The 26,958-nt window shown below is 51.3% G+C and overlaps 1 protein-coding gene and 1 long non-coding RNA gene across 2 annotated transcripts in view; one reads left to right on the top strand and one right to left on the bottom strand.

The window, feature by feature from the left end:
• On the bottom strand, positions 1-22,365 carry LOC138422855 (uncharacterized). The gene is made up of 3 exons (XR_011250041.1): positions 22,003-22,365; positions 1,743-1,870; positions 1-321 (listed from the first exon to the last, which is right to left on the bottom strand). It is a non-coding gene; the product is annotated as an uncharacterized lncRNA (long non-coding RNA).
• UPB1 (beta-ureidopropionase 1) overlaps positions 17,529-26,958 on the top strand; it is a 31,501-nt gene continuing 22,071 nt past the window's right edge. The window contains exons 1-2 of the mRNA XM_069558392.1: positions 17,529-17,658; positions 20,997-22,532. Of these exons, the coding sequence (XP_069414493.1) occupies positions 22,429-22,532 (104 nt within the window). The 5' untranslated portion in view covers positions 17,529-17,658; positions 20,997-22,428. The remainder of the gene's footprint in view (positions 17,659-20,996; positions 22,533-26,958) is intronic.

The following is a 26,958-nucleotide window of genomic DNA, read 5'->3' as shown; positions in this document are numbered from 1 at the left end:
TATATTTTAAAATCATATCTTTTTCTTTTTAATGCAAATGAAAAGAAAGTGACACTCTGTTCTGGACTCCGCTTTATTTCACTTTCGGATGTATCTCAGGTTGTTGCGTATCAGCCCACACAGAGCTACACCATTCTCTTCCACTTCTGCATAGAACTCCGCTGCAGAGGATCATCACAATTTGCTTCACGAGTTCCCTCAGTGTTCACAGTTTGACGGCTTCTAGCCTTTTCCTACGGCAAACGGTTGCAGGAAGCATCCTTGCACTTACGGCTTTAGACACAGGCGTGAGTATGTCATCAACAGGATAAATTCCTAGCTCTGGAATTGCAGGTTCAAAAGGTTAATGCATGTTAAACATTAACACTGCTAAATCGATTTTTCTATAGAGTCTACCAATGTATCCTGCTACCAAGGATACATTCATTCATTTTTTTTCATTCAACCAGTATCTGAGTGGCTACTGTGTGCCAGGCATTTTTCTAGGTTCTGGAAACATAGCAATGCATAACAACAAGGACAAAACAAAGCCCCTTCCTTAAGAGAGCTTGCAGAGGCTGAGGGAAAAGCGAAAAGCAACAGAGATCATGTTTCTGGCGGTAGGAAATGCTGTGGCTAAAATAAGGCAGAGAAAGGAGTGCTGCTGGTCAGGATTCAGCTCAGTTCAGTTGCTCAGTCGTGTCCGACTTTCTGTGACCCCATGGACTGCAGCCCACCAGGCCTCCGTGTCCATCACCAACTCATTGAGTTTACTCAAACACATGTCCATTGAGTTGGTGATGCCATCCAACCATCTCATCCTCTGTCGCCCCCTTCTGCCTTCAATCTTTCCCAGCATCAGGGTCTTTTCCTATGAGTCAGCTATTCACATCAGAAGGCCAAAGCATAGGAGTTTCAGCTTCAGCATCTGTCCTTCCAATGAATATTCAGGACCAATTGCCTTTAGGACTAACTGTTTGGATCTTCTTGTAGCCCAAGGGACTCTCAAAAATTTTCTCCAACACTGCAGTTCAAAAGCATCGATTCTTCGGCCAAGGTGTGTGGGTGTGGGTTAGTCGCTTAGTTGTGCCCGACTCTCTGCGACCCCACGAACTGTAGCCAGTCAGGCTCCTCTATCCATGGGATTCTCCAGGCAAGAATACTGGAGCGGACAGTCAGTCCCTTCTCCAGAGGATCTTCCTGACCCAGGGATCGAACCCCGGTCTCCTGCGCTGCAGGCAGATTCTTTACCACCTGAGCTACAGGGAAGATCTCGGCCAGGGTAGGGGTTGGCAATTGAAATAAGATGGTGAGGGTAGGAGAATTGCAAGCCTCAGTTCCTATCCGTAAGGGGGACACTAACAGTACTTTTGAAATTAAGTCTGGTAGATAACAGTGATCATTTCACAAACAGAGATAATGTTACTATAAGCAACCTTTCAGGTGAGAAAACCTTCGCCTAAGGAGGAGCAATTTGCCTAAGGTCCCAGGGAAAATGGATGGCTCAGTCAGAACCAGGACCCAGTCTCCTGACCTTCCGTGCAGCGAACTTCTAAATATATCCAAGGGGCGACAGCGCTAAGAAGCAATCCAGCTGGGGCTGCTGCCGGCACCGCAGTTCAGACGGAAGCGTTCTCTGAGAACGTGATTTTCTGCATCAGCGTGAGGGGAGGGAAGATGTGAGAGCACGCGAGGTCCTTCTTCAAGGAGAAGCAGGACAGCTTCACTGGGGCTCGAGGCTGAGCCTGCTGGGGTTTACTCACAAGACGTCCAGATCCAGGGCGGTGCTCGCGGCCAAAGGCAACAAGCTTCCTGGCTGTTGCTAGCCCATCTGCTCTGATGAGACTCCTCCAAACCCTCATCTCCCATTGGTTTCATTCCAAGGAATCTCCTAGAGGAAAGATAAGCAGCAGTTAAATCGCAGCTGTAGAAATAATAAGATCCGGACGGGCAGCTGTATCTGTTTGGCCGGCTGAGCGTTTCCAAGCTGGCCAAGAGCTGCGGTGGTCTCCCAGCTCACCCTGCGCGCCGTGCTCACCCGGGGGCCCCCGGCTCCACCCGCAGCGGGCACTCACTGCTTCCTCGGGCCTCCTGCCTACACAGTGCCGACCCCTGCCTGGGTTCCAACCTCCTTCAGCCCTGTCCTTTCTTCATGAAGGGTCTCATTCCCACCACTCAGCTTAACCTCTCCTTTAAAAGAAGATGCTTGCTAGTTAACACAAGCAGTATGGTGCAGGACCTAGAGAAGTCAGCATTCTGGGCTTGACCCCTGTTGAGAAGTGCTTGTTTGAACCTGGACAAGTCATTACCTTTTCTGGGCCTCCATTTCCAAAAACTAATTTCACTTACTTATGCATTGGCTGTGCTGGGTCTCTGCTGCTGTGTGGCCTTTTCTCTAGTTGCAGAGAGCGGGGGCTACTCTCGTGATGTGGAGAACAGGCTCAGCAGCCGCAGGCCTGGGCTCTGTGAACGGGCTCAGCAGCCGCGGGCCTGGGCTCCGTGAACGGGTCAGCAGCCGCGGGTCTGGCTCTGTGAACAGGCTCAGCAGCTGTGGCCCACGGGCTTACCTGCTCCGCAGTATGTGGGATCTTTCCAGATCACGGATCAAACCCACATCTCCTGCGTTGGCAGGCGGATTCCTTACCACTGAGCCACCAGGGAAGCCTCTGGGCCTCATTTTACCTATCTAAAAATGCTGTATATTATATGGCATTTCAAGTACCATCAAGTTAATTACTCGGCAAAGGGCAGGGAGGGACCCCAATGATCCACTTAAAGAGAAAAGAATACACAGACAAGCAATGAGGCCAAAGGCAGAATTCTTCAGCTTGGAGGCACCAGAATCACTAAAATGCTGTCAAGAGGTGCGTATGGCAACCAGCATCAGGGTGTGAATGGCATCCAGTACCAAGTCTGGGGTTAGCCATAACGGGAGTTCATACCTAGACAAGAGGCCTCAGTTTCAAATTTTATTTGTATGCTGGGTAAACCTCAATGCGCGGGAATATCCAGGCCAGAGCGGGACCTGCCCTGCCTGCTCCTAACAAAGGAACCATGAGAGGGAAAGTGAGCACTGGCCCAGATCAGCAACAGTTACTTAAACATCATGGTGATCAAGAAACTACTTTCCTCTGCAAGGCTAAGAACAGGAAGCTTGAGAAACATTCAGCCCATTGAAGAGACACTGCATTCAAATTTGGGAAAGTGATCTAGAAAGATTTCAAAAGACGTCAGGACTAAAAGCAAATGTGCAGATGTTTCCATTTCTGTTTGAACTATGGCCAGTCACAAACAGGTGAGGGTTCTGTTGGGGTAATTTGAGAAAACCTTTGTGACTATCACTAGCGTATGCTGTCTTCCGAGGTCACATCCATAATCGTAAGTTTACCCACAGAGAGAGGCAGAGAATAGCGTGGACAACGGAGACGCGAGATTCTGAATTCCAAAGTAACCTGACAGTTACTGCATCACTGTCCCAGCCTAGAAAAATAATCCGGGCCCCAAACTTCTCTTCTGTATGCCCTACCTCTGGGTTGACAACAAACTCACAGGCTGGAGTCTGCAGCGCGGCAGACACTCAGGGCTGCGGACGCCGAGTCCAGCAGGCTGCTCAGATCTTACCCCTGCTGGGATACCAGCAGACTCAAACTCCAGGGTCAGCGGTGCCTCCTAGCAGAGAAACACAGGAGGCGGCGGCACCGCTTTCATGAAGCCTTCAGTGACTTTCCACTGAGCTGTGGGAAAATTCTGACAGTCGACTGTGGCTGAATCATAACCCAGAGGTCCTGACAGCTCAAATCTTTGAGGATTCCTTTCATTCCTTTCCCAAAGGGGAACCTGGCAAACTCCGATTGGTTAATTCCGTTTGCCTTCTTCTCCTTAAGATGTAGGTGCAAAGCGGTGCATGCTCTCGGTGGCAAAAGGGTATCAGTGTAACGGCATCTGTGATTGCAACAACTTACTTTTATCCAGCACTCCCTGCTGTCAGGCACTGTTTACAGACTGTTTTCACTGAGTCTTCACAACTGCCCAGTGCGGGTGTTACTAGCAATATTCCTAGTTTACAAGTGAGAAAACTGAGGCCCAGGGAGGCTGGTACCTCGCCTCTGGTCCCGCAGCTTGGGTGTGAGGCGGGGAGATTTAACGTGAGCACTGTCTAGAGCCTGTGCTTACCACCGTGCCAGACTGTGTCCAGCGCCAGTACAGACACTCCGAGCTCAAAGGCACTTTAGAGATCAGAGACCAGCCCGCAGCTTTTGCAGCTGAGAAAACAGCCCTAACGAGCTGATGGGAAGTGCCCAGCGACAGAGTGGGGCGCTGAGGCAGGGCTCTCCACTCCAGGGTCCAGTGCCCTCTCTCTGCTGTGTCAGAGGCCGGGGGCTCTCTGATCCATCCTAAGGGTCTGGAGCTTTTTCATATCTTACTCTTTATTCTTTAGGGATTGGAGCTTTATATAAACACAAAAATACTTTCCTAGGCTTTCTTCATAATATACTGACCTCTCAATTCTTCCTGCCCTTTTAAAGGGACTTCTTTTTTTTAGTATGAACTTGCCACTCTTTTGCCTTCTTTCTTTAAACCCCAAGAAAGTGAAAGCAACTTCTGACAGGTGTTTTTTTAAGATTCTTGGATATCTTTTAACCAACATTACCTTTTTATTAACCAAAGCATCTTAAACACAGCTATTCGGCTATAATTTCTAATTGTCAGTTGTCTAGCAATTGTTTCTGACCTCAGTGTCCTTCCCTGCCCCTCCCTCTTAAGGGAAGACCACTAAGGCTCGCCGTGTCGCTCAGCTTCTGCAGGTCATCCTCAGGCCTCGCCCTGCCTCCTGCCGTGGAGACGGTGTTCCCACTGCACCTCAGGTCGTCGCGGCACAATGACCGTGGCCCCATTTCTTCCCACTCCCTTCTTCGCCCAGACCAACAGATTACACGGAGGGGAGGAAGCGTGTGGAAGGAGCAGCACCTGCTGATGGAGTCTGGTCTTCGCAGTCAGAGACACCTTCACCCTCTGGTCAATTTTGTAGACTGAGCGGAGCCTCAGACACCATGTGGATGGGAGGCCCCACTTCAAGATGGTATGAGAACAGATTGAAAGAATGTGTAAAGGGCCCCCCAGCACACAGCCGACGGGCCTCCCAGGCGGCACCAGCGGTCAAGAACCCTGCCAGTGCAGGAGACCTCAGAACCGCGGTTCAGCCCCGGGCTGGGGAAGATCTCTTAGAGGAGGAAAAGGCAACCCGACCCAGAGTTCTTGCTGGAATTGCATGGACGGGGGGCCCGGAGGGCTAGTCCAGGGCTGCAAAAGACTCAGACACAACGGAAGCAACCTAGCAGCAGCATGTAGCTGCTGCCGTCCCCTCTCCCCCAGGTCCTTTCCCTCCCTTCACAAAAAACGTTCAAAACACCTTCATTAAAAAAAAAAAAAAAAAAAAAGCCGTATCTCACCCTCAAATAAACTGTTCTCTCTCCTTCCTGTCACTCCAAGCAGGTCTCACTGTTGGCCCTTCTGTTCCCCTACTCAATTCACTTTGGCCACCATACCCTGAACTCCTACCAGGGACCAGCTCAGCCCACTGTAATGCTTTCCCGAGTCCGATGCGCGCTCGTGAGCTGACCCGCTGCGACGTTAACTGCCGGCCCGCACTCTGACCTCGGGTGACCTGCTCCTTTCGGCATCTCCTCCAGCTCCCCTGAACTTTCTGTCTCACCGCTTTCCACCTCCCACCTCTCTGCGTCCTGTCTCTGGGTGATCTCTTCTATGCCCATGGACTCGGCAATCACTATGTGCTTATTAGACCTCCGACTCACTCTCTCTAGTCCCAGTTCTAAAGCTGAGGCCCAGACCCAAGTTTCCATCTGTTCACAGGGATCTGTCTTTGGAAGACCCACAAGCATCTAAATTTCCAAAGTTGCTTTTTCATTCATGGCTCCTGCTTCCTAAATGGTGTCACCATTAAGCCAAGGCTCAAGAAGCAAGCCTACTCATCTTGAACGTCCCTATCTTCCATACGCCATTTCAGTGAACACACATCTCTTTGATTTTTATTTCCACAGTATCTTCTGAATTTAACCTCTCCCTCTCCTTAGATTAGAGTTTTGTCGTGTCTCAGGTTATGCTGCAGACTGGAAGCCTTTACTTCTAGCCTTTACTCACCCTGCTTGCCCTCTGCACAGACCCACGATTTATCTAATTAATAGATCTGAGCACATTAATCCTCTTTTCTTAAAACGTCCACAGCAGTGACCAAGGGACACCCTGACTATTTATATTCCTAGCTCCCTATTAGAATGAAGGCACCTCGTTTTCAATTACTGTATCTTGCTGCAAATACATATACTTTCTAAAGCACATTAGTAATATGCATCAAAAAATATGCGTCAAGAAAGGTTATCAGGTGGCAGATGGCAGAGTAGAAAGATGTGTGCTCATCTCCCTGCAAGAGTTGCTTAACTAGCTGTTAGACAGCCGTCAGCAGAGCAGGCTGGAACCCCCCAGAAAAGAGACCCCACGTCAAAAGACAAAGAAGAAGCTGCAGTGAGATGGTGAGAGGGGCACAATCATAGTAAAAATCACATCCCACACCCACCGAGGGGCGGCCGCACACTGGAAAACAATAACAGCAAAGACGTTCTCCCCCTGCTGTGAAAGCTCTGAACCCCACATCAGGCTTCCCAGCCCGGGATCCAACAAGGGGACTGGGGATCCCCAAGGAATCAGACCCTGCAGGCCAGCGGGATTTGACCGTAGTCCACAGGACTGTGGGAAACAGACTACGGTCTCGGAGGGCACAATCAAAACCTTGCCCACACCGAGCCCCGGCAGAAAGGAGCGGCAGCCCCCCAGGAGGCTGAGCCAAAACCACCTGCTGGTGTTGGAGGGCCTCCTGTGCAGGCGCGGGCCAACAGGAGCTCAGCCGGGGGACAGGGCCCTGGCCGCAGCAGCCTGGGAAGGTCCCCCCTTGGCATAAGCCCTCTTGGAGGTTGCCATTAACCTTACCGTAGAGCCCTGCAGACCCCAGGGCTGGGTCTCTCAGGCCAAACAATGCCCAACGAGGGAGCACAGCCCCTCCCATCAGCGGATAATTGGACTAAAGCTTCACTGAGCAAGGCCCTGCCCACCAGAGCAAGACCCAGTTTTTCCCATTGCCAGTCCCTCCCATCAGGAAGCTTACAGAAGCCTCTGAGCCTCCTCCATCAGAGGCCAGACAGAAGAAGCAAGAAAAACCACAGTCCCACAGTGGCTAAAACAAAAGCCACAGTATAGAAAATTAACCAGGATGAAAAAGCAGAAAGTTAAGTCCCAGATGAAGGAACAAGGCAAAACTCCAGAAAAACAAGTAAACGAAAGGGAGACAGGCAACCTTCCAGAAACAAATTCAGAATAACGACTGTGAAGATGATCCAGCATCTCGGGAAAACAATGGAGCAGATGCAGGCGACGTTTACCAAAGACCGAGATGAGCTAAAGAACAGACACGGGTGAGCAGGACACCAGAAGGATCCGCAGCAGCGCGACTGAGGCAGAGAGCGGGAAACGGCCGGACGACAGGGTGGTGGAGATCACCGCCGCGGAACAGAGCACAGAGAGGCCCGGAAAAATATTTGGAGAGATAATAGCTGAAAAACTTCCCTAACGCGGGAAAGGAAATGGTCATCCAAGTCCAGGAAGCACAGAGAGTCCCAGGCAGGATGAACCCAAGGGGGAGCACGCTGAGCCGTGCAGAAATCAGACGGACAAAAATGAAAGACGGAGATAAAAACACGAAAAGAAACGAAGGAAAACGACAAACAACGTACAGGGAACTCCCGTCGGGCCGTCAGTGGCTTTCTCAACAGAAGCTCGACAAGCCAAAAGCGAATGGCGCAAGATGTTTGACGTGGTAAAAGGGAAGAACCTGCAACCAAGAGTACTCTTTCCAGCAAGACTCCCATTCAGGCTGATGGAGACATCTAAAGCTTTCCAGACGAGCCAAAGTTAAGTGAAGTCAGCACCACCAAACCAGCTTCCAACAAGTACTAAAGGAGCTTCTCTAGGGAGGAAACAACCTACAACAGACTCTGAACAATTGCGAAACAGTAATGAGGCCACATACATCCATAATCACCCTAAACGTAAACGGGTTAAACACACCGACGAAAAGACACAGGCTGGCTGGGGGAGCACAGCCTGTGCGCGCATCCGCTTTCACTCCCCACATCACTCTGCTGACAGCCGCCAGCTCAGCTCAGCCCAGCCGCCAGCTCAGCTCAGCCCAGCCGCCAGCTCAGCTCAGCCCAGCCGCTCAGGCGCACCCGACTCTCTGCGACCCCGTGAACCGCAGCACGCCAGGCCTCCCTGTCCATCACCGACTCCTGGAGTTCACTCAGACTCACGTCCATCGAGTCTGTGATGCCATCCAGCCATCTCATCCTCGGTCGTCCCCTTCTCCTCCTGCCCCCAACCCCTCCAGCATCAGAGTCTTCTCCAATGAGTCAACTCTTCGCATGAGGTGGCCAAAGTACTGGAGTTTCAGCTTTAGCATCATTGCCTACAAAGAAATCCCAGGGCTGATCTCCTTTACTCTCTCAAGAGTCTTCTCCAACACCACGGTTCAAAAGCATCAATTCTTCGGCGCTCAGCCTTCTTCACAGTCCAACTCTCACATCCATACATGACCACAGGAAAGACCATAGTCTTGACTAGACGGACCTTTATTGGCAAAGTAATGTCTCTGCTTTTCAATATGCTATCTAGGTTGGTCAGAACTTTCCTTCCAAGGGGTAAGCGTCTTTTAATTTCATGGCTGCAATCACCATCTGCAGTGATTTTGGAGCCCCCCAAAAATAAAGTCTGCCACTGTTTCCACTGTTTCCCCATCTATTTCCCATAAAGTGATGGGACCAGATGCCATGATCTTCGTTTTCTGAATGTTGAGCTTTAAGCCAACTTTTTCACTCTCCTCTTTAACTTTCATCAAGAGGCTTTTTAGCTCCTCTTCACTTTCTGACAACCCCCCCCCCAACTTGTACGTAATTATTTTTTCTTGTTAGGTTAATCATGTTTCCATTATGGCTTGCAGCTGTAATTATTGTTTGTCTGACTGTTGATTATGGAAACTGAGAAACATCTCTTACTGTTGTGATTATGCAACTGTTACGTAACGCTATTGTATCATGGTGGGTCAACAGAAAAATAAGATAACTCTAGATCACCAAAACTACCGTTTAATAGAAAACCTGGTAACCGTGTTTTAAAATCCTGCATAACAGAATTATTCGGTATTTTTTGAAAAATAGAGATGCCCAGGCACTGCCTTTCTCGCTGGAGCTCCAGATACACGTCTCATGAGCAGCCATGTTTAAAGCAGCCGGACTCTGCGATGAGCCTTCGCGTTTATCCCGTTGGCCTCACTTCTTCTATCTCATATTCTGTGCTCCCATGTCGTCTAGTGCATGTCTCCGATTTCCCCGTCTTTGTGTGTGTGTGTGTGTTCTTTCTCAAGTCTTTATCTAGTAGAGAAGCTTCTGTATGTATAGATGGATAACAATATGCATAATATATATGTTTTAGAACACTGGCAAATGTTTGCCTGACTAAAAAATTTATGACATTTTGATTCCATTTGTTTGAACTTAGTATGAATAGAATGCTAGATTTCTAAGATTCAAAAAATAGGCAACAAGCCACAAAGGTTTACTGTATAGCGCAGGGAACTATAGTCAGTATCTTGTAATAACCTATAATGGAAAATAATTTCAAAAATAATATATGTCTATATGGACAACTGAATCACCTTGCTGTGCACCGGAAACATTGTAAGTCAACTATATGTCAATAAAATAAAGAAAAAAAAGGTTATTATATGGATACAAACCCGGTACCATGCCATGTACAGGAGAGAATATGAAAGAAACACGTGATCCCTGTCCTCAAAGAGCTTTTACTCTTTTTGGAGAGACAGAACAAACCCAAGGCACTGTTAAGTACCTATGCTGAGATACAAACTCTAAATGCCAGAGGAGCTCAAGCAGAGAGGAGTGAGGGCGAGGCGGAGCTTCTGGTGGGGACCTCAGAGAGGAAGAAGGCTTCCCGAGGACCTGAGGCGAGGGGAGGGGAGGGAGCGACAGAAGGCACGGACGCTCCCAGGCGGAGAGGGCAGAGCGTTTGCCAACAGAAAGAAGCCTGGGCTAGCGGACGGGAGGCGATGCTGGGGACCAGTGAGACCAACCCGGAGAGAAGAGGGGAGTCAGGAAACAGAAGCCCTCGAAGGTCCAGGAAGTAGGAGTCTGACCAGATAAACCAAGCAGTAACTTTTCTGAGTGCTCTAACGATACAGAAACGGTCATATACAAAACTATAATAATACAGAAGCTCCCTTTTGACACACACACACACACACACACACATACACACACACTTTCAACGCAGCGGCGCTTTGACAGACACTACTATCCTCATTTTGCAGATGAAGAAACTGAGACATAGAGCCGTTCAGCAATGTGCTTGGGGCCACACAACTGTGTGCAAGCCCTGAGCACCATAGGCAGAGGTAAAGGAGGTCACTCCTGCTTCCAGAGAGCTCAGCGTCCAGAGATCGGGCGCCAACGATGATCTCAGGAGCAGGCACGCACACAGCAATGTGCTAGGTGCTGTAACAAATATATAACCACGTGGGAGTGAAAGTATTAGGTTAAAAGCAAAAGGCGCTGTCAGACAACAGCACCGACATCGGAGAAACTAGGAAATCAGCCTCCTGGCCACTACGGTCACCCAGGGAAAATCCAGCGGGTGGAGAGACGACCGTGGATGCGGTAAGACCGGGAAAGAGGCAGAGGAGAAAACCTTCTACCGCGGAAACAGCTAGCGCAGGAGACGGAATCGGACGCAGCTTTGTGCCTGGAAAGCTGAGAGGAGGACAGTGGTCAGAGGCGAGGAACTCATCTCAAGGCGGCACCGAGTGGGAGACGAAGCAGGACTGGGAGGCCGTGCTCGGCCTTGGGACGGAAAGATCTGCTTAAGCGCCATTCCGCTTCTCCTCGCTGTGCCGGGTCTCGGTTGCGGCGAGGGCTTTCCCCCAGGGTGCCGAGCAGGGGCTGCTCGCTGGCTGCGGGGCCCAGGCTCGCGCGGCAGCAGCCTCTCTTGCTGTGGACTCTGGGCCCGAGGTTGCGCAGGCTCCAGCAGCTGCAGCCCCCGGGCTCTAAAGCACGGGCTCAATAGCTGTGCCCTCGACTTAGCCGCTCTGTGGCACGTGGGAGCTTCCCAGATCAGGCGTCAAACCCGGGTCTCCTGCACTGGCAGGCAAATTCTTTACTGCTGAGCCGCCGGGCGAGCCCGATACGCTAAGGCTTGGAAACAGGATTTTTTTTTTTTTTTACATTGTTAGCACGCAGCCCTGAGTTGTACATAATGAAAGAATTTCAAATATTTCAGTAAGCTCTCTGCCAGGAGGACGGCCTCTGTGTTTTATTTCCTCCTCACGTTTTGCTGGTCTCTATCATCAGCTCTGTTAAAACCTCCAACCTCATCATCCAATAATTAAGCTCTTGTTGTTTTTTCAAAAATAAAATCCACTCTGAAAAAAAAAACAAAACAAAACAAAACAAAAAAACCCTTATCAGCACTAAAGTTGTTCCAGAAGCTGTAGCACAGGCTCTGTAGGCAACATCCACAGGGGCTTTCCAAATATTCCAAGGAGTGGCCCCATCGCTGTGGAGAAGCGATGTCCCTACGGAGAGTGGGACATCATGCTGCTGATTATTTCACAGACCTGCTTTTCATTTAATTCTTGAAGCAGTCACAGAAGCAAGTATTATCATCTTATGCTGAAGAAGAGTAAGAGAAGGTCCAGACAGGAACAGAGACGCAGGCGTGCAGAACAGACTCTGGACACGACGGGGGAAGGAGAGGGAGAGAGACGAGAGAGCCGCGCTGGAACATGCGCACGGCCACGCGCAACGCAGCTGGCTGACGGGGAGCTGCTGCGCCACGCGGGCGCAGCCCCGCGCTCTGCCGCACCCGGAGGGCTGGGAGGCGGGGGGGAGGCTCAAGAGGGAGCGGACACGTGTATAATCCTGGCTGACTCACGCTGCTGAAGAGACTACCGTAAAGCAACGACCCTCCAATTAAGAATAAATGCTTTAGAAAAGTAAAAAGAAGGTTCAGAAAAGCTACTTTCTCAAGGTTATAAAACTAAGACATAGCAGAGTTGGGAATTTTAAAACTCACGATTTCACCGCTGTACCACGTTGCTGTTGATAAGATAACCCGACGTTTGGGGACGTGATTAAGCAGCATCGTTGCTGTGCAGTCTCATCTTGCGTGGCCATGATTGCCACAGCCTTTTAATTTCATTTGTTTCCCCATCATTTTCTGTCGCTACTGATTTGGGAAAATACGAACAACCAGCCATGAAAAATCTGTCACAGATCTCAAATTAAGTCTACCTCATAAAAATATAGAACATTAGAAACAGAAATATCTTTAAATCATCAGGCCTGTCTCCTGATGATATGGTTTTAAGTACATTACAAGCCAGGTCAACAGGCAAATAGTGTTCCCTTCTCCTTGGGATAATGCAATCCGCTGAAGGCTCTCGTGTATCTGCCAGCAGGGGCTTTATTCATGAACTCTCTGCTGAATACAGAAAGTTGTATTTATCCCTCCTTTAAACTCTACTCCTTCAACACTGGAACACCATACACATTTTTATATAGCAGCTGATTATACTATCTTAAACTGGGTTGGAAGCCTGGCAGGCCTGAATTATTTAAGAGAAAAATATTTCCACTTGTCCTGCCAGACACACGGATCAAAGTTCATTTAAGCGACGCAGTCACCTCCTCGTTTTGCAAGGGCTTCTCTCTCTCCAGGTGGCTAAGCAGCCTGCAGTCTCCCTTCCTTTCGGCCGGATAACTTTCAGGCTGGTCTGACCCTTCCAGTTTTTACAAACTTCATGCATTTTCTCCCGTGAATACAGTAAAAGCTTTCATGGCTAGAATCTGTCTTGAGCACGTGTCTCTAGGATGCTACCTTCCCGCACACTGGTGCAGCGCGACTGTTTATCTACCCGGGTGCCCCAGGCAGACCGGCTACTCTGTAATGGGCACCTTTTTCTGCTTTCCCCCCTTCTTGGATCGACCTTCCTGTGTCCTCCACACCTCCTTCTGGCTCAGACGCTTGTTCCCCGCCCTCTGGACCTGTGCGGCCCTTTTGGTAATGTTATTGCCCAACATGGTAAACACAGCTACTGTTTATTAAGCACTAACCATGTGCTGTCTCTGGAGCCTCAGGTCTGTAATACAAACTGCCCAGCTTTTCCTCAACACTCCTCTGTGACACAGTGACATCCTCTGTGAGGTGTGTCACTTGGAGGCCTGGCACACAGCAGGCACTGGATAAACAGGTACCTTATTAGATTAGGAGAGCAAGCACCATAGGACTTATCCGTGTTTGACTCCAGTGCCTGGTCCAGTTGTCTGGCTTACTCAATACACGTTTATAAAGCGAACCAATGAAGAGAATAAATGCTGACTGTCTGTATGAGCCTTGTGAGACAAGCTGTGCAGCTTGCCGTGGACAGCTAAAACTTAACTCTTTGGAGTCTAGACAGGAAAAGCACCCAGTTAAGTAAACAGAGATGGGGCTGGGGAGCCCAGAAGCACTCTGCAGAGGTTCAGAAGGACGCATGGTCTCAAGTTCAGGAAGCTCTTGCTGGCTAGTGACGGGAGAGGCCGGTATGGAAGACGGCCTCCTGCGGAACGCTCTAGGCGCAAGCCGGCACCAGGTGGGCTCCCACAGGGAGAGGGCCTGGTCAAATCAACTGCCTTGACCAGGGAGAAACTTAGGACTCTAAGAAAGCCTCCTGATGACGAAGGGGGTGCTCCATGTCTTAGAGAATGGAAGCCTAAACCTGCAGCACACACAGGTCCAAAGGTGCGCCTCTGGGGCACTGGGATTTGGCAGGGGCAGGAAGTGGTCTGTGTTGGAGTCTGTCAGCAGCTAGCAGGGCCCAGCGAGCAGAATGAGACCCAAGCCCTCGGCAGTGCTAGGTTTAAAAGGAGGCAGTACACTGGCATGCCAGGAAGAGACTGGATCTAAGAAACAAAACCTAGACTCAGTTCCTGAACTGGAGCGCAAGTGTGTTTAGTGCCCCAACCGTGGCAGGCTGGCTATCTGACTTGGGACAGTAACTATCCAGGCGGGGCCAGCAGCAAGGCTGGAGTCTAAGGCGGGCCTCAGATTCCGGGACTAAGGACAGAGCTCGCACTGCAGGCCCTTTGCAATGGATAAGAGGACACAGTACAGCCTCCCCGAGCATGAAACCGACCTGGCTTCAGCGCTGAGGGCTTTTAGATACCAGCTGTCTGTAGATGGCAAGGTACAGAACATGAGCCTGTTTGGTCTGGATTAACAGATATCTTTCCGTCCATATTCACTCGCGTCGGCCTTGGGCTGTGCGCAGCTGTGAGCCTGCGCGGGCTCTCAATCCCCGCACAGTGATTCTGCCCTAACTGATGGCCAGACACAACCACTTTCCAGTTGAAATCACTCTTCACAACCACAAGTTGGTTGTTTCATCCTGATTCTGGGACCAAAATCCTATTCAGTCACTATTAGGTGCCAGGATCTAAGTCCACACTACTAGCAACTAAAGTGGTCCCTTTCCGATTGAAACCAACCAAGCCGAACAAATACTCTCTGACAAACACGGCTTCCGCTGCTACTACGCGCGTTACTGAAATCTCCCCGCCGCCCGGCTCTTCAGCAGCAGGTTCCTCCTGACTTTCACTGCTTCAGACACCAAACCGTCTTACTGGTCTACGGTCTGTTTGCGGCTCTCTGGATTTGATATCCCTAGGGGTTTTTGTTTGGTTGTTTGTGTTTTGGTTCACATTAAAGCAATATGTCCAAATCCCGGACTATCTGGTCCAACTGCCCATCTGATGACCGACTTTCTTCTGCAACACCCCCACCAAGTGGCCGTGGGGACCGCGCTTGAACACTCAGAGCAGCTGAGCGCTCACTGCCTGCAGAGGCAGGCAACTGCATCCTGACGGCCCCGCTGGAAGTAGCTGGGCCTGAAGCGCACCTCCCTGTGTTTCTATGCGTCGCCTCCAGCGCCTCTCCGCAGGGCCATACGGAACAAATGGAAACCTCTTACACCTGGCCTGCTTCAGAGATCTGACTCAAGTGACAGTATCATTCCTGTGTTTGCTTTGCTGGATAAATGTTCCCAGTGCCTTCAACCATTTGCTGCTATGAGATGGTCTCACCGGCATCATCTCTCTCTTTTCTGGCTGTGCTCAAAATGGTCTACATGCCACACACATGGCCCAGAGCCAGACAGATTGCAGGTGTTTCTGGACACTGACCCTCTCCTGATGCAGCCTTCTGAAGACTAAATCAGCTTCTCTGCAGCTACAACTCTCAGGCGACTCACGCTGAGTTTATGAACAGCCAAATACCCCTAAATGCCACACATATTGCTGCCGAGCTCACCGCATATTCATGTCAGTGTTTTAGGGAGAGCGGGAGGTTGAAAGGAAGGTTCATTTAAGAAGAAGGTTCATTTTACCATGTTGAAACTTCATGAAGTTTGGGTCCCAAAAATTCAGCCCAGGATTTTGCACTGTGCTTAGCTTGCTAGCCCAAGTGATTAGACAAGCTAATGATGGGCTGTGGACTAGGCTTCAGCTTAGGCTAGTCAACTCTGACTTCACGGCTTCCCTCAGAATGCCGCCTTCCTCAAAGTTACTCGTGTTTTAAATGTATGCTTTTGATTCCCAGAAGAACCGGCAGAAAGAGTATAAATGATTCAATACAAAGATGCTACCACCACTGAAAAATACCCTGAAGATGAGCACCCAGGAATTAAGGGTGGTAAATTTATGATTTTCCATGGGAATATTATACCTGAACACCTTTTCCTTAATTACAAGTATCTTGAAAAAATACTCCTGTATAGATTTTCAAAGATATTTCCACTTCGCTCATTTGATTATTTCAATTCAAAGAAAGTAGAGTGGGTATTGTCATACTCATTTACAGATGCAGAAACAGACCTGGAAAGCTCATGACTTGTCCTGGGGGAGCCAGGGCTGAACCCCAAGCCCTGGGATTTCTGGTCTAATGCAGTTCCCCGGGGCCAAGGCGCTCTAACACAAGAGGGTCCTGGTCCTGGTCTCAGGGCACTACTAGCCGAGGAGCGGGCCTCTAGCCGCATGTGCTCCACCTGCCCTTGCCATTTGGATTAAAAAAAGGGGGGGCCTCAGTGAAAAGCTGTCACAACAGTTAAGAGATCCCAAACTCTAGCCACCATAAAATGTATGAGAATTAGTCCATTACCTTTAACTTTAGAGATCAGGAAGAGATATCAGGTAATTTATCTAGAGCTGCAGTTACCTAATAGCAAAACCAGGATTAGAATCTATTTATATACCAATTCAACGTTCTTTCTGTTACACCATATTGCTTCTCAAGACGCACGTAGGCAGCTGTCTGTTACCTTCGCCTGTGAAGTCGTCTCAGTCCTGTCCGACTCTTTGCAGTCCTGTGGGCCGTAGCCTGTCAGGCTCCTCTGTCAATGGGATTCTCCAGCCAAGAATACTGGAGTGGGTTGCCATGCCCTCCTCCAGGGCATCTTCCCGACCCAGGGATCGAACCTGTGTCTCTTACATCTCCTGGGCTGGCAGGCGGGTTCTTCACCTCCAGCACCACCGGGGAAGCCACAGGGATCTGTGTGTTACCTATAGCTGGGACATTTCTGAAGATGAGGCCTGACGTGTGTTACGTACAACTCAAGAAAGTGATGGCTAAAGATCCTGCCAAACTCCTAATCCAGGGGACTATGGGTGAGGAGACAATCAAAGAGGGATTGACCGCTACCCGTCGGGCTTGCAGCCTCCCAGCAAGCAGAGCTGTGCTGCAGGAAGCAGCCCCTGGAGGCGGACTTCCTCCTCTCGGCCATTCATGCTGTCACACGAACCGCTCCAGGACTTGGTCAGACGTGTGCACCCACCCAGGACTTGTGTCGGAGACGACCAGGGTGTAAAGGCAGCGGAAAAGGAGACAGTTATGAAGCTGCCACAGCTATGGGTGGTCTTTTTAAAAAACAGGCTAAATATTTAGCTACAAAAGGACCCTGTGGCTATAAAAACACTTATATTTATATGGTGTTTAATTTACTTCAACAATCATTTGTTGAGCACCAATTATACACAAAGCACTTTATTTCCAAAGGCATGTCATACTGCTATCCTCAAGAAACTTCATAGCTTCAGTAATATGGAAACACAGAAGTGTTTCCTCCACAGCAACCCTGAGGAGCCAGGAGAGGACTCATTGGAGAGCAGACACCTGAATTGAATCTTAGGGTCTGGGTGAGAATTTTCTGGGTGAAGAAAAAGCCGAGCAAAGACAGAGGCATGAAACGGGGCAGTGTTTGTGCAACTAGAAACAGCCTGACGGGGCTGGAGCCCAAAGTATGGGCAGGGAAGAGTTATAGCAGGAAACGAGGCCAAGTCAGGGGGCCTGGTGCCACGCCATCTTGGACTTTGGCCTAAACTAATGAAGTGCCGCTGAAGAGCAGATCACTCTGGGAACCGAGGCTAAGGAGGAATTTGAAGTTGGGAGGCAGGAAGACTGATCATGAGTTGGTTGAAGTAATTCAGATGATGAGAGCCTGTGCATGGATGTGTAAGTAGCAATGGGAATGTATAAGACGGAGGAGATAGGTCATATTCCAGAAAACAATGAGGGGTGAGGGGTGAGGTCTCCTGATTCAAATATTCATCTTAGGATTTTTTCTCACACCTGACACTCCTGACATCAGAGCTCCCTTCCGTAGGATCTCCCCCGCTAAATGGAGGTGATCACTGCGTTTTAATGTTGCTCAGCTAACATCAAGATGGATTCTGAAAGTTTGCTGAGGGTAAAGAAGGCCTTTCAGGGATGGGCAGGGCTAGTTATGAAGGAAGAAGCAATGGATTCAAAGCAGAAACAAAGAACAAAGGTTTAAGCTGCTCGAAAGGAGACGATGAAACTCCATCAGTCAGTTCAGTTGCTCAGTTGTGTCTGACTCTTCGCAACCCTATGAACCTATGACCAGGCCTCCCTGTCCATCACCATCTCCCAGAGCTTGTTCAAGCTCATGTCCATTGAGTCGGTGATTCCATCCAACCAGCTCAGCCTCTGTCATCCCCTTCTCCTCCTGCCTTCAATCTTCCCTAGCATCAGGGTCTTTTCCAATGAGTCAGTTCTTTGCATCAGGTGGCTCAAGTATTGGAGCTTGAGCATCAGTCCTTCCAATGAATATCCAGGACTGATTTCCTTTAGGGGTCACTGGTTGGGTCTCCTTGTAGTCCAAGGGAAGTCTTCTCCAGCACTGCCGTTCAAAAGCATCGATTCTTTGGCGCTCAGCTTTCTTTATGGTCCAACTCTCACATCCATACATGACGGGAAAAACCATGAAAACTCCATACGTCACCATATTGCCTGGGCTGGCCCTGCTCTGCTACAAAATCCATTTTCAGGCAACTTGGGTACACTATGCCAAAACTCTTTCATGCGAGCCACTCAAGTCTACACAAGGATAGTAGTAATATTAGCAATAAAATACACCCTAGCAAAGAAGAACTATAATTTCTGAGCTAAGGAATACCATATAGGGACAAGCTAGCCCCGACATTGGGCCTTTAGGATTGTGTCCCTTAAGGCCTTTCCCCCTTGACTGACTACAAGTGAAATATTGGCGCCTGTACTTTTACTTCCAGTAAGTATCATGTTTAATTTGGAAATCTGACAAATACCAAGAGCTCCTGCCCCACAGTTCACAGTAATACTGAGAGAATCGAATGGGACAAAAAGAGGCAAAAGCTCTTGTGTGCTGTAAAGTGCTAAACGAGGTCTCAAGCAGCCCCTTTGGTTCACAGGAGAAAAGAGGCAGACGGGGTCTCCATGTCATGGGGTTCCCATGTCGAGGCCTGCTCACCCGTGATGATCATAAAATCCTTCAGATCTGTCCAATGTTGATGAGCACAGTCCACAGTACCTTAAGTACCTTCCCTAAGAATTAAAATTAATGTACGCTATGAATTTAAAAGCAACGCCTAAAACCGATACATTTTAAACAAATCGGCTTTCTATAAAACCAGCCTCTATAATGAAGCTCTGTCATAGACATGCATGTAAATAGATAAATTTATATGTGACTAGATTGTTAGACTCATATTTTATTAGAATTAGAAAAGGCTTAGTTTCTACAGACGGTATTCCCAGATTTCTTCCCTTCCCCATCTTTCTTACAACAGGAAGACTGAGGTGATGGCAGAACCCAGACTAAACCACAAACTTCCTGACTCCTGGTATAAGGCTCTTTTTTCCTCTATAAAATGACACTTCAAACAAAAAATATAGCAAAACCCAGATTTTTAAAATGTTAGTATCACATGCTTCAAATCTTCGAAAAACTATATGTCAGCAAATGACCCCTATTCCATCCTTCCTGTTCATGCTGTATACAACTACTGAATTATTACATATCCGTAAACCAAACCATATCGCCACCGAAAGTACTGGTCTTCGTAACAAGGAAGAGTCCCTCACTGTCCTATGCTTGCAAGCAGTTAAAACCTTTGGGATTTGGCTGGATTTGCAAAGAGAAAGCAGGGCGGAGCCTATTGTCATTTTTACTCATTACCAAAGAAGAATCTAGTCAAGCGGCTTATTATTTAGAATGAAAATAAATTGGGTAAATTAAAAAAATTAACATAATTTTTAAAACCCTTCTCAAATACATGTTTCATATTTGTGAAACTCTGGTTTATAATGACCTAGGGTGAATGACCTGTCACCGAACAATAGGGCAAGATGGATTAAGCAATTTAACTATAATAACAGTTTCTCCTTCTGCCTCAAGGTCCAGCTCAAATGTCATCACTTTAATGAATCTGTCCTTGATCCCTTCAGAATTAATCAAAGCCCCGAAGACACAAAAGTAGATCAGACCCAGTTCCTGCCTAGAGCTCAGAAATAATTACCCAACAGTGTTTGATAAATGCTCTAATAGAGGTATCCACAGAGGGTTAGTAGAGTCTAACTTCTGGAGCAACTGGAGGAGACTTAACAGGAGGGGATATGTAAGCTTTGTCTTGGAGGATGGGTAAGAGGTCACAGAACAGAAGATGGCAGGTCATTCTAAGCAGGAAGATAATAAAAGAGAGGGTATGAAGGATGCCGAGACGTTAGTTTTAGAAGGACGACTAAGGATAGACATCAGCGCTAAGGAGTTAAGTTAGGAGACTGGCAGCCGTTCAAGCAAAAGATGACGCGGTTGCAGGCATGAGGTGGGAGAGGGAAAGAGTTTAACAAAAGGCAGGAGACAAATTTAGCAGAACTTGATTGTATGGGAGCAAGAACGTGGAGGAAGCTTGGCAAATGAGTGGGCAGCGAGGCCATTAACTAAACTAGGAAATGCCGCAATAGGAGATAAGAGCAGGCGGAAGAAGGGAGGCTCAAATTCCCTCTGAGCCATTCTGAGCTGGCAATAAGGCCTCTACTTTGAGGTCTTGAATTATTTCCCTTTCTATGCCAGAAAGCACCCTTTCCTGTGAGCTCCAAGGCATCTTGGGTTTTTCATACCGAATTATTCAAATCTGCTGTGTTGGGACTGCCCTGGTGCTCCACTGGCTAAGACTGCGCTCCCGACACAGGGCGCTCCGGTTCGTTCCCGGGCTTCCCAGACAGTGCTGGTGAAGAGCCCACCTGCCAGCGCAAGGCATACAACCCTCGGTAGGGAGTCAGTCCCTGGGTCGGGAAGATCCTCTGGAGGAGGAAATGGTAACCCACTCCAGTGTTCTTGCCTGGAGAATCCCATGGACAGAGGAGCCTGGCGGGCTGCAGTCCATGGGATCACAAAGAGTCAGACACGACCCGCCCATCAATGCAGGGAAATGAAGTATACCCTGGTTCCACCCCTGGGTTGGGAAGATCCCCTGGAGGAGGAAATGACAACCCACTCCTATCTTCTTGCCTAGAGAATCCCATGGACAGAGGAGCCTGGCGGGCTACAGTCCATGGAGTTCCAGAGTTCGACATTGTCTTTCGGCTAAACCGCGACCAGCACAGGGAACTAGCTCCTGCTGGCCACGAGCCACAGCCGAGTTCAGGCGCGGCAACTACAGGCAGCCCCGGCTGCCACCCAAGACCCCGGGGCGGCCAAATCAGTGAGTCGTGGCTTGTTTGTTTTTAATCTGCTGTATTTACAGAGTCTGTCCCTACCCGAAACCATGGAGGAAAGGTGCCAGGTCTCACTGATCTGTGCAATCATCTAGGAGCCTTACGCACTGCTGCTGCTGCTGCTGCTAAGTCGCTTTAGTCGTGTCCCACTCTGTGCGACCCCATAGATGGCAGCCCACCAGGCTCCCCCGCCCCTGGGATTCTCCAGGCAAGAACACGGGCGTGGGTTGCCATTTCCTTCTCCAATGCATGAAAGTGAAAAGTGAAAGTGAAGTTGCTCAGTCGTGTCCCACCCTTAGCGACGCCATGGACTTCGGCCCACCAGGCTCCTCCATCCATGGGATTTTCCAGGCAAGAGTACTGGAGTGGGGTGCCATTGCCTTCTCCGCCTTACACACTGCCAGCCCTCAAAGGTTGCATTCATGAAAGTCATCTCCATCAGATACTGGAAACTGACCGTGAACAGGCATCAGATCAACGCCCACACCTGTGCGAGGGGCTTCTGCAGCGTCCCTCCAGCCCGGCCCCACGGCGCCTTCTCTAGGCTCCCCTACCCCGTTCTCCCCATCTCCTTTGACGGGCCAACAACCCCGAGAGGATTCTGTCCGCGTCCGGGGTGGCCAGGCCTGCGAGTGGCTGAGCAGACCGTCCCTGCAGGTGCCTGCCCCATCGGGCCGCACTGCCCGGCTCTCGGGTGGGCCGGACTCAAGGGCTCCTCACGTCCTGGGGGACTCACCGTGGCCTCTGGGAGGCGGTCCGGACCCCCCTCCCCATCTCACCCAGGGAGCCCGTGGGGACACCCACCCGTCCGCGCCTCGCCGACCGCACCCGCTCCGTGGTGACTGGCCACCCGACGGCCCAAGGGTCCCTGTGCGGGGGAGCACGGCCTGGCCCCCACCCCGCCTAACTCCAGACACCAGGCCTCGGAGGGGGCGGCGGGGCCTCCAGCCCAGGCTCCCCTCCCCCGGGGCACTCAGCCCGTGTCCGGGGCGCTGGGCCGGAGTCCAGGCGCGGCAGGAAGGTCCATTCACCTTCCCGGTCACCGCGCGCGACGCCCCGGGCGCTGATTGGCGCCCAGCAGGGGCGTGAGCCGGGGGAGCGGGGTCCTCGGAGTCCTCCCGGGCGGCGGGCGCATGTGCGGGCCTGGCCACTGCCGCCTCCTCCGCCTCCTCCCCCCGGGGCGAAGGGCAGCAGGCACTCTAGGGCTGGACAAACGTGCGGACCTCAGCCATGGCCGGGTCCGGGTTTGAGTCGCTGGAACGGTGCTTGGAAAAACATCTGCCACTCGGAGACCTGCAGGAGGTCAAACGCCTTCTCTATGGCAAAGAGACCAGGTGCGTGGAGCCAGACTGGCCAGGCAGGGGGCTTGGGGTGGGGCTCGGGGTCCCCTGGGGCCAGCGGGTGTGGATCTGGGGGACCACACCGGGGGCTTCCGGGTCTGAAGGGTTTTGCAGGGGCGGTGGTGAATCCTGGATTGGCGAGCTGAGACCCTGAGTTCTATAGATGGGACCTCAGCTGCACAACCCAGTGTAACCCTTAGAAGCCTGGAGGGAAGGACAGTTTTGCTCATTTGCGCTTTCCCTGTGATCACCCAGCTTTCTTTCCAGCTTCCAGTGACCCGCTCCTTCCCCGGCACCAGGCCTGTCCTCTGGCTGGCTGTCTAGGTCGGCACCTCCAGCCAGAGCCCCCATCAGGCCCACTGGAGGTCCTGCCCCCCGGCTCCTCCTTTCCACAGTGACCGGCCTCTGGGTCCTGGGATGGAGAGGCCTCTGAATCTGGTTGGCGAAGGGACCTTTCCCACTGGCAGGTCCCAGGAGTTAGTTCCCATGCTTGGAGCTAACTCCCAGCCTGCTGTGGGCATCGCTGGGACTTTCCAAGGGCAGTGCACTCTTGGACGCCGGCAGCGCAGGGCTGGAAGACACTTGCCCTTCTGCTCCTGTTTCTCTTTGGTCCACTTTTCTCAAAGCAACCAGAAGATGTAACTCATATCCTGTCTAAAACTCTATAAGGGATTCCCACGGCCCTTAGCATGAAATCCAAACTCTGACCCTACGCAACTCCTGACCAGACATCCTTCCACTTTCTTGCCCGTTTGTGGGCTCCCCCCATCCAGCCACACCACACACTCCCTGACCTCGTGGCAGTGACCTTGAAGCGCCTGGTCAGCTCCCCTGAAACTGGAGGGGGTTAATTGGATCAGAGGGCCCCAGCCACCAGCTCATGTGGCGTTCTGGCAGGGGTGGGGACCGGACCTCAGAGCCCCAGACGTTTTCACAGGTAGTGGATAGTAAAGGGGGAGCTTTTGGGGTTAGCGTGGTGCCGAACTGTGTCCAGAGGGCTCTTCATCCCCAAAGAGGGTGCCTGGGACTGCCCACCCTCAAGGCCCCTCCAGTGGGCTGATGCTGGATTACTGCCTCCCATGCCACCTGTGAAGGCTCACGATGGGGGAAACCTCTGAGAACTGGGGCTCCCAAGGAAAGTGCCCTGAAGCAGGGAGTATTTAAAGGTGAGGCAGGCAAGTTCCCCTGGGAAAAGACAGAGCTCGCGGGTGTCAGAGAGAGTGCTGGGAATAGAGAAGTTTCCCGCGTAGGTGACAGGACAGGACCCGTTCTAGAGCTCAGGGTAAAGGGCTGCCTTGGAAGGACTCTGTGCACACACTGGGATCACTCCAGAGCAAGGAAAGACTGGCGTGGAAGCCAGATTCCGTTCATCAGTGACCACCAGGCCTCTTCCTGGGGCTTGGCTCACGGCAACCGAGTCAGTGGTTCCGCTTTCCATTCTTCCTATTTTCCCTCTCCTTGGTTCTGTTCCACCCTGCGCTAGGCCCTTCCAAGCTTCACTCTGGGGTTTTAACCGTTTGTACTTATGATTGGGTGGGATTTGGCTATGAATGCGAAGTGAAGATGGAAAATTACTCATTTAGAAGTTCGTCTGTTCATGGAACTTTCCTGGAGGCCCAGTGGTTAAGAACCACCTCCAGTGCAGAGGGGATGGGTCCAGCTTCTGGTTGGGGACCTAAGATCCTGCACGAAACGTGAAAGTATTAGCCACTCGGTTGTGTCTGGCTCTTTGCGACCCCATGGACTGTAAACTCTGTCCATGGAATTCCCCAGGCAAAAATCCTGGAGTGGGTAGCCATTCGCTTCTCCAGGGGGTCGTCCCGACCCAGGGATCCAAGCCAGGTCTCCTGCCTTGCGGGCGAATTATTTACTCTGAGCCACCAGGGAGACCCCAAGATCCCACTTGCCTAGAGGCCAAAAAACCAAAACGCAAAAGAGAAGCAACATTGTAACAAACTCAATCAAGACTTTAAAAAAATTATCCACATAAAAAAATGTATTTAACAAAGTCTTTTGTTCATTTCTCATGGTCCGACTTGGGTATGGCTGCCTCTGTGGGGGCATGATGGAGTCCTCCCCTAGACTCCGCCTTCACTCCACGCAAGACCGGCTCCTCTGAGTGCTCACTGGCCCCAAGACAAAGGTGACGCTTAGCAAGTGTTTAGTAAGTGAGTGAGCTAAATGGGCCTTTGCTTGTGCCAGACAGATGAAATCCCCAAAGAGCATCAAGGCACGGTTTAAGACAGCCAGAACCAAGAAGCATTTATTCATTCAACAAACATTTATTGAGCGTTTATTTTTGTCTCAGGCACCAGAGGTCCTAGGATGAGTTAGCCACGGTTCCTGCCCTCAAGGGGCTTCCGTCTTTTGCTGGTTGTCCTGCTCTGCAAGAAGGCATGCAGGGGAGCTGAGGGGGTGTATATGGATGGGGTTGGGGCAAGCGGGGGAGGCTTCTGGGGCGCCAGGCTTCAGCTGCGTCCTGAAAGAGACTGCGGAGTTGGTCCGGAGACGGGAAGGGGCTCCGCTGCTCCAGGCCAAGGCGCAGACAGCAGGGGACAGGCCCGTCTGGGGGCTGTGGCTGTAGAATACTGTGGGGGCTCGCCCAGGAGAGGAGGCGGGAGTAGTCGGGGTGGATCCTGGGGGCTCCTCCTCTGCAGAGGCGGCAGGATTGTCCTGGTGGTGCTGGGAGCCTTCAGAGCATTTGCAAAGGGCAGGTGGATGGTGGGGAGGCCTAAACGGGCAAAGTGGCTGGGGGCAGAGAGGAGGAAGGGTCCCAGAAGTCTCAACAGGCGGTGCGGCAGCCAGCCTGGCAGAGGGGGTGTGGGCCCTTGGGAGGCCCGTGTGGGTTCACCTGATGAGGTGCAGCTGGGGGGCAGGCCGGCGCGGCGGGGGTGCTCTGACAAATGGCCGTACGCCGCGTGGCTTCAACCAAGGAAATGTATCCCCGTGGTTCTGAAGACCAGAAGCACAAAAGGCAGGGTGTTGGCAGGGGCACGGTCTTCCAAAGGTTCCGGGCAGCGTCCTCCCGAGGCTTTTCTGGCTTCTGGCGGCTTCTGGTTTCCTGGGCCCGTGGCAGCATCACGGCGGCCTCTGCCTCTGATTCCACACTCTTTTCTGCCCGTGTCTCTCCTCTGGGCCTTCCTTTTAAAACCCAGCACTGGCTTATTCGGGCTCCCCCAGGTGATACCAAGTGATCTTATCTTGAGATCTTTAATGCCGTCTGCAAAGACCCTGTTTTTCCCAAAAAGTTCCCAGTCACGAGTTCTGGGTGTTAGGATGTTGGGCGTATCTTTTCTGGCGGAAGGGGTGCACAGGTCAGCCCACAGCCTGTTACAAAGACTCCAGAGAGGTGGTGGGCGCTGGCTTGGGGTTGTCCTAGGGACGGTCATTGCAGGTGAAGGGGTGGGTGCAGAGGAGAAGTCTAAGGGCAGAGGAAGTGGAGATTCTGTGGGAGGCTCCAGAGGCAAGGATGTGAGGTTGCAGGACCCGAGGGCCAGTACCGAGGAGGCAGCTCAGACTGGGGACAGACTGTCGGGCGACTCAAGGAGGTCTGGAAGGGTGGGGACCGCAGGGAGTCCAGGTGGCTTTAGCAGTCAGAAGGCTGCTGCTGCTGCTGCTAAGTCACTTCAGTCGTGTCCCACTCTGTGCGACCCCATAGACGGCAGCCCACCAGGCTCCCCCGTCCCTGGGGTTCTGGTGCTTCCTAAACAGGAGAGGAGAGACTCAAACAGCTGTCATGGCGAACTGTGGTCGGTCTGCAGGAGATAGGGAACGGCGCCCAACGGGTGTACAGCGCCGAGCGAAAGAGTGCCCGCAGCAGAGTGGAGCGCACAGAAGGGCCCCTTTGTGCGTGTGACGTACACGGGAAAATGCTGGAAAGAAGCGGCAGACGTTGAGGGGCTGTCTCCAGGCTCCGGGAGGGAGGGGAACTCGTTTGACATTCTCCACCGTTTGAGTTTTCTTTTTTTCCCCTCCCCAAGAGCCTTCGTTTCTTTTGTAACAAAGCTCTGGTTTAATTATTTAAAATGCAGATCCATTAGAGGGGAAGAAGTTCCAGAAGCCAGAGGTTGCCAAGGAAGCAGGGGCTGGGCTCCCTTGGGCAAGGCCTGCCTTGACCCTAACTGGAAAGGGGTCTGTGGGGCCAGGACAGGAAGTGATGGGCTTTCCTTCTTGGAGTCGTAAGTGAGGCCCTCAGGGTGGGGGCCTTAGCCACCGGGTGAGGGGCAGAGTGCCTGCTGCAGGCACCAAGGGAGGGCTGAGGGCAGCAGAGAGCCCACGTGTGAGGTCCTGGTCCGTTGGCTGGGCTCCGTCCACCGCGGCTGTCTGTCACCCCACTGCCTCCGTGAGCCGAGCCCCTTGGTGGAACCAGGACACGGTCGGGGGGGTGCATCTTGAGGGCCAGGTGGGTTCTCCAGGAGGA

Source organism: Ovis canadensis, chromosome 17 (assembly GCF_042477335.2).
Source record: "Ovis canadensis isolate MfBH-ARS-UI-01 breed Bighorn chromosome 17, ARS-UI_OviCan_v2, whole genome shotgun sequence".
NCBI classification, from domain to species: domain Eukaryota; kingdom Metazoa; phylum Chordata; class Mammalia; order Artiodactyla; family Bovidae; genus Ovis; species Ovis canadensis.
The sequence above is the reverse complement of the archived record's forward strand: the minus strand, read 5'-3'. Positions and strand labels throughout refer to the sequence as shown.